At 47.6% G+C, this 13,016-nt stretch overlaps 1 protein-coding gene across 1 annotated transcript in view; it reads right to left on the minus strand.

The window, feature by feature from the left end:
* LOC103255001 (staphylococcal nuclease domain-containing protein 1) overlaps positions 1-13,016 on the minus strand; it is a 53,476-nt gene extending 40,460 nt beyond the window's left edge. The window contains exon 1 of the mRNA XM_008052980.2: positions 12,856-13,016. Coding sequence (XP_008051171.2) covers positions 12,856-12,873 — 18 coding nt within the window. The 5' untranslated portion in view covers positions 12,874-13,016. The remainder of the gene's footprint in view (positions 1-12,855) is intronic.

Consider the following 13,016-nt stretch of genomic DNA (forward strand, 5'->3'; position numbering starts at 1 on the left):
GGTCTCGAACCTGCGGGCTCAGGCAATCCACTCACCTCGGCCTCCCAAGGCATGGGATTACAGGCTGAGCCACCGAGCCCAGCTCAGCTTACATTTTAATGAGACTCTTGGTGTGTTCACTGGTGGAAATATTCCCCTTTTGGGAACCAGAACATCTAAACTCTCAGATCCCTGATTTGGGATAGGAGACACAGTTTCCCTAATTGGGAATGTGAAGCTGCTTCTACTTCCACTCCTTGTTTTCCATACCCATATATTTTACTTAAGGACACACCACACTATATGATGGCCATTGATCTAGGGTGTATATTGCACGCTGGAGGATGATGCCTCAGCCTTACAGGTTATTTTGTCCACGTTGGTGCCTCAGCTGTGCTAACAACAAGCTATCCTACTAATCTATCAAGCGGGCAGCTTCTGGACAGTATGGCATGTGATGAGACCAGCACACCCTATGGTCATATACTTCCTTGCTTTAAAGTGAGTCTCTTTGGCCAGGCTTGTGGCTCAGCCTGTAATCCCAGCACTTTGGGAGGCCAAGGTGAGAGGATTGCCTGAGCCTGAGGGTTTGAGATCCGCCCAGGCAACTTGGCGAGACCTCATCTCTACAATAAATCAAAAATTAGCCGCCTGTAGTTCTGGCTACTTGGAAGGCTGAGGCAGACAGATCGCCAGACCCCAGCAGGTCGAGGCTGCGGTGGCCGGGAGCATGCCACTGCATTCCAGTCTGGGTGACAGAGTGAGACTCCAACTCAAAAAAAAAAAAAAAAACGGGGAGGAGACATAGACCCAGTTTTGACGGACAAGCTGCCAGGCTGGGAGCTTGTTCAGACAGCTGAAGACCAGCAAGTAGGGCCACTAGGATCCTGCCAGACACACATGGCTTGCAGTCTGTAAGCTCGGGTGGAACAAAGGACTGTTGGCAGCTTGAGTCTTCCTGTCCTGCCCAGTGGCCCCCTGTGCCCACCACTGCCCTGAGAAAACCTAGGGAATTCCCGAGTGCCTCACCTGAACCAAAGGCCACCTGCATCTCCCTCCCCAGGGCAGATGTTCTCCTCACTCTTCTGATACCAGCTCCATCAACTATCTGCTTCAAGAAGAGCCTGTTTTGATGTTAGGAAAGTCCAGTTTCAAGTGAAAACCCTCCAGCCTGAACTTCTTCCTACTGGTCTAAGTTTTGAATTCTGGAGCCATTTGGAACAAATTTGATCCTTTTTTATTTATCAGTGGGTGACTTTTGGAAAACTCTCTGAGACCATACATCCCTTAGCTCAGAGGCTGCTTGACAAAATGAGAAGACTCTTCAAATGACTGGCATTTAGCAACAGAAGCACATAAAAAGTGTTCGTCCCTGGCCTCCTTCCGCATGACGACCGTGGATGTTATTAATGTCTGCTCTCTCCTTTTTTTTCCATCCCTAGTGATTTTGTTACTCACTGGATCTGGATCCCATATTCTGCACCACCCAGGTGCCTTCCTATTTGCCCCTCCATTTATCAAGAACCCCCTAAAAACGTAATGCTCAGAACTGAACACAATATTGCAGATGTGTTTAGGTTGTGCAGAGTAATTATCTCCTTCAATCTATACTATTTCTCTATTAATACAATTTTTATCAGTCATTTCACACCGTTGTTAGCTTACCGTTTGTAGTAAACAAAACCCCCTGGGGTAATTTTCAAATAAATTGCTGTCAAGCTAGGTCACCTTCATCTTGTAACTGTGTAACTGATTTTTAAACTTAAACACAGGACTTGGCATTTGTTACAACCGGTAAATTACATTTCACATTGTAAGATGCTGCACATCTCTCTCTACACTTTTGAACCTTGATTTTCTGTTGTAACAGACATTCGTTTTGTTCATCTTAAATGTGCCTCTGCCTAGGTCTTCGGAAGGGTGGTCCCAGGGGCAGAAACAACCTAGTGCATCAGCTCTAAGATGCCCCACGTGTAAGAATCTGTTGAACACTGTTGATGCTTTTTTTTTTTTGAGTTGGAGTCTCACTCTGTCGCCCAGACTGGAGTGCAGTGGCACGCTCCCAGCCACTGCAGCCTCAAACTGCTGGGCTCTGGTGATCCTTCTGCCTCAGCCTTCCAAGTAGCCGGAACTACAGGCGTGCGCTACCACGCCCGGCTAGTTTTTGATTTGTTGTAGAGATGAGGTCTTGCCAAGTTGCCTGGGCAGGTCTCGAACCCGCGGGCACAGGCAATCCTCTCGCCTCGGTCTCCCAAAGTGCTGAGATTACAGGCTGAGCCACTGAGCCCGGCCGAACACTGTTGATTAAGGAAACTCTCCACACTGGGAACCTGCAGGAAGTCCCGGAGGCGAAGCACATGGGGCAGAAGCACAGAAACACTAGGTCAGGAACCCTGATCACCTCCTTTCCCGGTATTGAATGTGAGGTTTTCATGCAAGTAAAGCTACTGCCACTCACACAGGCAGGCCCAGAGATGGATTTAGTGGAGTCTATGCTCAAAATGGAGACGTGGCAGAGGCGAGTTTAGGACTAACTAGGAAACGAGGCTCCTCAACTCAGGAGGACTGATACGGCTCACCTTAGCAGCTCTGCCTTTCTTCTGGGAACAATGGTCCTCTCAAATAAGGGCGAAGATGTTCTGAAGAAGGCTGGTTGGGCCACAAGTAGATGGCTGTGGGAATGCAGAGGAGGATCTTGGCAGAAGCACAGAGAGTGGATTTGCAGGTGACAAGATAAATGGAAGAGGGATTTGGGCCCAAAGGCCAGGAGAAAGTTGTGAGAAGGAGGGCCAAGGAATCAGCTGGAAACTTGAGGCTAAGTGGCTTTTCTCATTGATTGTTCCAATGGCAAAGCTGCCGGGCAGCAGGGACACCGGAGATTCATTTGAGGTCCAGATCCCTAGGCTTCACATGGCAAGAAGGTCCTCTTTCTGGACAGTTCAGGCAGTGAGGCACTCTTGCTGCAGTAACTGAAATGTTCAAATCAGTGAAGGCAGAACTTGCAGGGGCTTTTGTCAGAATCAGAGTCAATGCTGTAAGCGCGGGCTGTCTTGGGCAAAGAGGCAAGGGATGGGACACGCTAATCACACTACATCTACAAATGATGTAAAAATGGAATTAAGATGGCCAGGAAACAGTGGCTTTTGTAAAAATTCTTCATTTCCAAAGGGGCATTCAAACAGAAAAACTCTTCACATGCTAAAATGAGGGAGGCGAAAAAGAAAAGGGAGAACTAGGTAAACTGAGCCCTCCATGCCATGGCCTGTTAGTTCCGCCTCTCCACACATACGCACACCAGGTTCAGCCTTCTTAGGAAAACCAGATAGAAGCCATCATGCAGCCTCTGAGGCTCCCTGCCTAGGAAAAAGAATGTCCCCAGGTCACTTCTTTTTGATTTGAAATGCAGTGCTCTTGGGGAAGCCTCTCCTTTGTGTACTTCCCTCAGCCTCCCAGTTCCAGTCAAGCTTTCATGTGATGATTCTAAGCTATCAGCTCAGAATCTTCTTCAGCTTCATGCTGCTTCTCACTGTCCTATCCCTTCCTGAACACACTGGGGCACTCCGGCCAGTTTCCTCCCATAATTCTACTTATTGTTATCATCCCCATTTTATGGATACAATATCTGAAGGTTAAAAAAGTAAATGCCTTAGGTCTAAGGCCAAGCAGGTGACAGGCCAGAATTCAAAAGAAGGCTTTTGACTCTGAAGTCCACACTGCACAGTGCCTCCTGCTGCACTGACACTGCACTAGACTCCTGTTGGTGGGAGCTGGTGGTTGGGGTGGGGAGCTGGATGTTCTTAGAATCATGGTGGCTCTGAGGGGAAAGGCAAGGAGGAGGGTGCCGGCACGCTCTGAGTCAGGCTGCACCTAAAGAGGAAAAATCCTCACTGGAAGGCCTTGGAGGGGTGGGTGCAGATTGGGGTGATGAGCAGTTAAGAGAGGAGGGCCAGAGGAAAAGAGGGCTGGAGATAACAGCATGGAGAAGCAGGGCCCTGTTTCTTTTATCCAGGGTGAAAAGAGCATTAAAAAAATTTTGTTTATTTGTTTTGTTTTTTTGAGTTGGAGTCTCACTCTTGTCACCCAGACTGGAGTGCAGTGGCCGTTCCCGGCCACCGCAGCCTCAACCTGCTGGGTTCCGGCGATCCTTCCGCCTCAGCCTTCCAAGTAGCCGGAATTACACGCATGTGCTACCATGCCCGGCTGATTTTTTGATTGATTGTAGAGATGAGGTCTCGTTGCCCAGGCGGGTCTCGAACCCACGGGCTCAGGCAATCCCAAAGGCGCGGGATTACAGGCTGAGCCACCGAGCCCGGCAAAAAATTTTTTTTTAAATTTAAAAAGAGCAAGCCTTCTGGGGGACTTGACAGAGAATACCAGCCAGTCATCGAGGTCCAAACAACGTGGAGAAACTCAGACCTGGGTGAAAAGGAAAGAGTAGGAAGGAAACCTGCGGGTTGAAATGCTGCTTTTGCTCCTGTAAGGGTTGCAAAGAAAGAGGAATGAGGAGGGTAGACAGATGGCAGACCTTGAGGGGAAAGACTCTGGCTGCACTCCACTCCTGTGATGCCTGCAGCCCCAAATAGCCTAGGCTGCTCAGAAGGAGCTCTGAGAGGCCCTGCAATGCTGCTACCCTTCTCCAGTGGCCTGCTCTTTGGCAGACAGAAAGACGGACAGACAAAAGCTGGGAGGAGCTGCTCACCAGAGAGTGCATTCTCTGTGCTGACTGAAAGCATGCTGCACTGAGCCAGAGGCTAGAGCAGGCACATTAGGAGTGGTGAATGTTTGATTTGGAGAACTGAAGCTCTCTTACAGCAGCAGAAATGATACACGTACGCCCTGCATCACCTGAGAACTCACTTGAGAACTGGATGTGGCCCCTCTCCTGATAGCTTTCTGCTCTGTCATGCTCCAAAACAAAAACTCCCGGTGGCGCTCTCCCTAGCTATGCAGGTGGCCAGGCACCACTGAGAAGCTGTTTCAGGGGTAGCACCTTCCCTCTCCCTCTGCTCCCAAGGTTGTTACCAAACAGGCTGTGTGTTTCCCCAGTTCATCCCACTCTTTCCATCAGTGCTAATTGAGCCACTTAGCTCAAAGACAATAACATTTGTCGTTTCAAACCATTAAAAAAAGTGGCTCAGTGGAGATGTCACGAATGAGGCTCACTCTGGCATGGAAGTACACTCTCACATACAAACATGCCCACAAGCATACTCGACGTGTAAACACGCACACAACTCAGAGAGCTCGAGGAGAAACTGTGCAAAGCATAGTCAGTATGTGTCAGCCTTCTCAACAGAGTTTCCCGAATGAAAAAGGATCACTGCCAGTTCTAATTCTAGGCCTGGCAACTGCAGCTGTGGTCTCCCGGCCCCTAGTGCTTCAGCCTCTTGCCGTCTCTGAGGTCCAGACAGAAATGGGGAAGTAGAGAAATGCAGACCTCACATCCCACTGTACTTGGTGACGAGAACCTTTGGGAGAGGAGACAGAGGAGAGGGAAAGACACCCTCCAGACTCTGCTGGGCAGTTTCCTTCACATCTTTTTTATCAGGAAGGATGCCTATAAGCAGCAGCGTTACATAAAGGAAGGTCCAGGCCCATCATGGTGGCTCAAGTCTGTGGTGTCAGCACTTTGGGAGGGTAAGGCAGGAGAATTGCTTGAATGAGTCCAGGAGTTCCAGATCAGCCTAGGCAACATAGTGAGACATCATTTCTACAATAAATAAAAAATAAATAAATAAATAAATAAATAAATAAATTAGCTGGGCATATAGCATGTGCCTGTAGTCCCAGCTACTTGGGAGGCTGAGGCAGGAGGATCACTGGAACCCAGGAGTTGGAGGTTGTGGTGAGCCATGATCACGTCACTGCACTCCAGCCTGGGCAAAAAAGACCCTAACTAAAAAAAAAAAAAAAAAAATTAAATAAATGAATAAATAAATAAAGGGAAGTTCCCAGGGCACAAAGATTTACTACCCAAAGGACATCCTCTCCTGCCATTTGAGCCCAAGGCTGAAGGAAGCAGAGGACAGGGCTCAGGAGCAGCAGAGCTACAGGCAAGGATGAGGGACTTTGACATGCTGTGCTGCTCTGGTCCTCGTGGACTTTGGTGAGAAGAAAAGAGAGGAAGAACAATACAAGGAAGAAGAGGAGAAACATGGCCAAGTGACAAGAGAAGAGAAGAAGAGCACAGGAGAAGGTGGGAGAAGGACCTCAGAGGGATGCTGACACTGGGCAGAAGGACAAGAAGGTCCTACATTTCCCCCAAGAGAGATCTTAATGGTTAGGGCGGATCTTAGCCATGCCACTCTGTTATGCCAGGGTGACTTTAAGGTAAGACACTTCACTTCTCTGGTTCTATGTACCTCCTCTTCAGAATGCAGATGGGATGAGATCGCTGCACATCCTTGCAGCTCTCACACACCCCAATTCCAAATCCTTGGCGCCATGTTTTGAAGTTGCAAGTTCAGGTCCATCCTCACCCATGTCTCTGACCTGCTGGGACCACAGCCTCAACTGCCTGGGCATAGCACTGTTGCCTGACTTTTAGGGCTGTGCTCATCTAGTTCGCCTCTTTTTGTACTTTGGGCTGTGCCGAGAGGGGCTGCCTCTTCAGCTACAGGGTCCAAGGCTGTCTTCCCTTTTCAAGTCCTCCTGAATAACATCAAGCCTGATCAATTAACCAGCAGTTTGCTGGATTATAGTCTGTATGTTCTGCTGACCAAAGAGAACAGAAGAGTAGCTGTTAGGATGGAGCTAGGCAAATGCTAGTCCAAGCTTTAAAAGATGAGAAAAGAAAGGAGCAGAAAATAAAAAACGAAAGATGGGGAATCCTGACAACTATAGGGAATAGAGCCTGAAGTCTGCCCAGACTAAATTCAAGAATCAGTTGTTGAAACGTGGTTGGTGAGCTCATAGAAGATGCAGTTAATGATCGTTAAGAGATGACACATGCTCATAAAAAATAAGTCAGTATGGCCAGTGTGGTAGCTCATGCCTGTGGACCCAACACCATGGGAGGCAGAGGAGGGAAGACTGCTTTAGCCCAGGAGTTTGAGACCAGCGTAGGTAACGTAGTGAGACCTCACCTCTATAAAAAAAAAAAAAAAAAAAAAAAAAAAAAAGCTGGGTTTGGTAGTACACACCTGCAGTCCCAGCTACTTGGAAGGCTGAGGTGGAAAGATCACGTGGGCCCAGGAGGTCGAGAATGCAGTGAGCTGTGAACATGCTCCTGTACTCTAGCCAGAGCCACAGGGTGAGACAGAGTGAGACTCCAACTAAACAAACAAGTCATAATAACCCCATTCCCTTGGAAGTCTGTAAAACAAGGAGGCTTATCTTAAACCTACTTCTCCCCAGGGATAGAATTATTTTATTTTATTTTAATTAATTAATTTTTTTTTTTAGTTGGAGTCTCACTCTGTCGCCCAGACTGGAGTGCAGTGGCCACTCCCGGCCACCGCAGCCTCGACCTGCTGGGCTCCAGCGATCCTTCCGCCTCAGCCTTCCAAGTAGCTGGAACTACAGGCGTGTGCTACCACACCCGCTAATTTTTTGATTTATTGTAGAGATGAGGTCTCACCAAGTTGCCAGGCGGGTCTCGAACCCGCGGGCTCAGGCAATCCACTCACCTCAGCCTCCCAAGGTGCGGGATTACAGGCTGAGCCACCAAGCCCGGCTTAGAATTATTTTAGATGGATCAGTGACAGGGCACAAAACGAACACCATGAATGGAGTTACTCCCTTTTCAATTATCCTTCAACTCTGATTCTGTCAAAGAGAAGCCTCAGTTTGCAGCTAATGTGTCTTGAACAACTCTTTAACAAAAGGGGGCAGGATGTGAGGGTGATCTGGCTGTGACATCTGTCACCCCATTGATCACCAGGTTGATCTGGCTGGCTAGGCGGGTGTCTCCTTCCTCCCTCACTGCTCCATGTGTGTCCCTCCCGAAGCTGCATGCTCGGTTGAAGAGGATGACTATCCTCGTTAGAGTAGGACCATTCTTTGGTCAAGTCTATATGAGTAGCTGTACTCCCTTGCTAGAACCTCCAAACAAGCTCTCGAGAGAAGGGGGCAGAGACCCTGCAGGCAAATAGGATTTAGCTAGAGTTCAGTTTTGTTTTTTTTTTTGAGTTGGAGTCTCACTCTGTCATTCAGACTGGAGTGCAGTGGCCGCTCTTGGCCACTGCAGCCTTGACCTGCTGGGCTCTGGCGATCCTTCCGCCCCAGCCTTCCAAGTAGCTGGAACTACAGGTGCACACTACCATACCCGGCTAATTTTTTGATTTATTGTAGAGATGAGGTCTCACCAAGTTGCCCAGGCGGGTCACGAACCCGCAGTCTCAGACAATCCACTCACCTCAGCCTCCCAAAGTGCGGGATTATAGGCTGAGGCACTGAGCCCGGCCAGAGTTCAGTTTTTTGTTTTTTTGAGTTGGAGTCTCACTCTGTCACCCAGACTGGAGTGCAGTGGCTGCTCCCGGCCACCGCAGCCTTGACCTGATGGGCTCTGGCGATCCTTCTGCCTCAGCCTTCCAAGTAGCCGGAATTACAGGTATGCGCTACCACGCCCGGCTGATTTTTTGATTTATTGTAGAGATGAGGTCTCGCCAAGTTGCCCAGGTGAGTCTTGAACCTGTGGGCTCAGGCAATCCACTCACCTCAGCCTCCCAAAGCGCGGGATTACAGGCTCAGCCACCGAGCCCAGCTGCAGAGTCCACTTTTTAAGGATTCCTTTCTTTTATGGTAGGTGATACTTCTCTATTTAAAGAAAAAAATTATCTCAGAAAGGAGTGATTTCAGGAAAAATATTTAAAAAGTAATAATGTAGGCGGTTACCTGCTTTGGCAAATGCATAAATATGGCCTAAAAATATCTGAAGTTTGGAAGCTCCTGCTGTTACATGTAGCTGGGCAATAGTAGGGAAGGGACCCCTCGGTGGCACTTGGGCTGCCTGAGTCCACGGGTATTCGCTGTGGAGAGGTCCACAGGCTGTCCAATCGACAGCGCTTTCTAACTTCTCCCTGCTGGCAGGTCTGTACCATATGCTGTTGTTTGTGACTCAGGAAAATGCTGCCTGATCCAGGTTATTTTTTCACGCCACAGACTCCTCTGGCAGTTGAGGAAAGCCTGTGGACCCCTTCACAGAATTATCTTTAATAACTAGAGTTATCAAAATAGTTTTAAATATTCACCAAAATCAGCAAATAAATACATATTTTTTATTAACACACTAAATAACAAGATCTAGCAGCAGGTCTAATAACTGCTATACACTCAAAGTAGTGATAAGAATAAACAATATTTTGAAATTCCTACAATTATTATAGTGTTATATGAAAATTTTTTTATTTCTATTGGTGATAAAGTCATATATTAATTTACCTTGATTTGTTGCTAACATTCATATTCAAAAAAATCCTAATTTAATTAGAGGTTAATAAAAATAAAGATGTAACTTTTTCTTCATGGTCACTACAAATCCCTAGTCTCAGCCGATCACTGAGGTGAGGAAGGAGAGTTCCCTTCCTGGTCTCCCATATTGGTTTAGGAGTGGGCACAGTCATCCAGGTCTGGGTAATAAGATGTAAAAGGAAGACTGCTGAAAGACGTCAGAGTAAGGATTATTTTGCTTAAAAACAACAACAACAACAAAAAGACACAAAATAAGAAACAATACTCTTCCTGCCCTGGAGACCTGGTGTGGGCATGCAATGCCTGGAGCTATGGCAACCATCTTGTAGCCAAGAAAGGCCTTGTGGTCACAGGGAGAGAATGGTAGAGCAGAAACATGGAAAGGACCAAGGTGCCTGACAGATAAGGGGCTGCATCTCAGTTAAATCAACCCACCCTGGAGCTGCCCTACTTGGGGACTGATTATTTAAGCTGCCTGAATGGTCTACTCTTACAGCATAAAACATCTATACCCTAAAGAAACACATGAGTCTTTACCATAGTTACATATGTCTTTCTCCACCTCTGTAACAGAACTAGCAGGCTGGATCCCCTAATATTGCTTGTCACAGGGTAGGAGTGGCAGGGTTTGCTCTGTGCCCCAAGCCCATCTCTGTCCCTTTTTTCAGCCTCTCAGGCTCCTCAATGCAGCGCAGAAGAGCTGTCTAATGAGAATTGACAGGATAGAGGCCATAGGGACTGCTGATGACAGGAGAGCTCTTAGCAAAGGATGCCACCCAGAGGGCTTGAGCATGGCTCAGAATTCCATTCTAGGTGCAGTCACTGGGGTGGGGAGAAGGCGGAGTCAAGGGTCCCTGGAAAGTTAGTCCAGAAAGGAGGGAAGAGGCCGTTCAGCACAGCTCTGAATTCAAGAGAGGCAGAAAGTTGACGTTTTTAGGGTCTTAGCTGGTTCTGATCCAAATATCAGGATTGATGCCACTCTAGTTCTTCTTCTTCTTTTTTTTTTTTTTGAGTTGGAGTCTCACTCTGTCGCCCAGACTGGAGTGCAGTGGCCGCTACCAGCCACCACAGCCTCGAGCTACCGGGCTCCGGCGATCCTTCTGCCTCAGCCTTTCAAGTAGCCGGAACTACAGGCGCGCGCTATGGCGCCCGGCTAGTTTTTGATTTATTGTAGAGATGAGGTCTCGCCAAGTTGCCCAGACGGGTCTCGAACCCGCGGGCTCAGGCAATCCACTCACCTCAGCCTCCCAAAGTGCGGGATTATAGGCTGAGCCACCGAGCCTGGCTGCCACTCCAGTTCTCAGAGGAACTTCTTTTTTTTTTTTTCCTCTGCCATTGGCCCACATCTGCCTCTAGTTTCCATGCTACCAATGTGCAAATTTCTCAATTCATAGCCATAAATCTGATAGAAAGCTTGGAGAGGACATCAGACAGACCCCATAATCTCTGCTAATCCTGTAATCGGGAGCTAAATCCAGGGCACAAATGGATTTGCAAAAATAAGGATTTTAGAAACTCAAATGGCATTAGCAGGCCTCAGAGACAAATGTACATAACAACTGAACGTGCTCCATCAATACAGAAACAGATAGTCTATTCCTTCCACTCCATAATAACTACCTGGAAAAATAAAGGACCACATGAAAAAATGCTGCTGTGTCTCTGAGAATGAAAGCAAAGCCACACAACGAGTCCCCTTTGGAAGGTTCTCTTAAGTTGTTTAGGAGTAGGAATGAGAAGAGAGATAAAAGATGGGGGAGGAGACAGAAAGGGAAGACAAACTCTCTTTAAAAAAATTCTAAATTCTGTTTTATTATCTTCTTTGATGCAAAAAGAATGAATGATTTCAGTCAGGTAAGGGCAGGGAGGAAGAATTCTTAAAATCTGTGTGTTGTACATGCAGGGGGCCCATGCAGAAAACTGTGTGGTAAACAGCTTTCGAATCACTGATTTAGATTTTCTGCTCACCTGACCTATCCCAGGGGACAAGAGTCTCTGGGAATCAGGCAGGGATGCACTTGTCTACAAAGCCTGATGCTTTGGGAGCCTGCCTGTCCCTTTGTGGATGTGGCCTGAATAAACCTTTCTGTGCTATAAACCTTTCAGGGCTGCAAAGCTCCTTGAATGCAAGGGATAACACACAAACCACTAGTGCCACTGGCCTGAGTGTGGTGATGAGGCATTTAAGATACGAGGTAGGTCTGGAAAATGCTTTCTTTCAGCTGAATGGAAACATTTCCTTGGGTTTTTTTCTCCTCCAAATACCAGAGGTAAAAGCAGTGAGTCTGAGGTCAAGTCCTTGACGGGGTTCACATTTTTGTTCCTTTTGGGAGTAAACATGCCTTTGGACAAACTACGCGCAGGAGGCGCACTCTGCTATCTTCCAACCCCAGCAGACTCTTTGAGGCCCACAGCCTGCCCTCTGCACTGCCCCTTTCCTGGAGGCTTCCAAAATAAAATGGAAGAAAATATTTGTTAGGTTACATTGTCTTATTTGGTAGACACTCTCTGGAAAGTCTTGCAATGTCTTTTACATGTATATTATTTATAATGGACTATATTCAAAGGAATTAGAGCAAATAGGACATAAGGAGGGTTTTAACCTGGCAAAAGGGAAGCCAGTATGAGAAAACCAGCATCACTGAAATGTGGGGGGGCAGAGGGAACGGGTGTCACCTCTGAGACGGGCAAGCTGTGGCCACCCTCTCTGCTTCTCTCCTGAGGAGATGCGGCCTAAGATGGAGATGTTTAGATTCAGGCCAGACCTCCACACCCATGCCAGCGCTGCCTTTCTCCAGGGTCACACGTGTGTGTGAGACCTCAGGAAGTTCTTCAACACCCATTTCATTATTTTCCTTCATAAAAAGCAGTACTTAAATGAAAATGGTCTTATTTACCTAAACAAGAGTCAAAGTCATGTGCTTAGAAAACTCATTAATAACAGATAACATTTTTAAAATGCCAGCTCCTTAGGAAGTATTAAAAATGGGGTCTGTAGGCATGCTGTGGTTCACGCCTGTAATCCTAGCACTTAGGGAGACCAAGGGCGAGGGCACTGCTTGAGCCCAGGAGTTTAGGACCAGCCTGGGCAACATGGCAAGACCTCGTCTCTACAAAACAGCAAAATAATATGCCAGGTATGATAGCGCATGCCTGTAGTTCCAGCTACTCGGGAGGCTTAGGTAGAAGGATCGCCTGAGCCCAGGAGGTAGAGGCTACGGTGCACCGCGATCATGCCACCGCACTCCAGCCTGCATGACAGAGTGAGAGTTTGACTCAAAAAAACAAAAAAATGGGGAAGCGTAATCCCGGTAACTTAGGAGGCTGAGGCAGGAGGAATTCGAAAATGAGCAGCAGAGTTTTGGGCGTAGGCTACATCATTCTCAGGAGCATGAGAAGAATGACAATGCCTCCAGTTTGTTGGTTGGTTGGTCTGTTCATGTTCATATTCTCTCTTTTACTTACTGTCTCTCTCACATGCATAGATACAGCCTTGAATGGACCTCACTGACAGGCATTTGGAGGCAGACTGCCAGAAGCAAGGGCAGGAAGAACAGAGCTTAAGTTGCTACATGAGTCTGGGATCCCAAGATGATCTCCTCTTAGGGAGGAATCCCCATGGACTC

The sequence above is a fragment of the Carlito syrichta genome, unplaced genomic scaffold, assembly GCF_000164805.1.
Source record: "Carlito syrichta isolate Samal-C Ts95f unplaced genomic scaffold, Tarsius_syrichta-2.0.1 Scaffold72620, whole genome shotgun sequence".
NCBI lineage: Eukaryota > Metazoa > Chordata > Mammalia > Primates > Tarsiidae > Carlito > Carlito syrichta.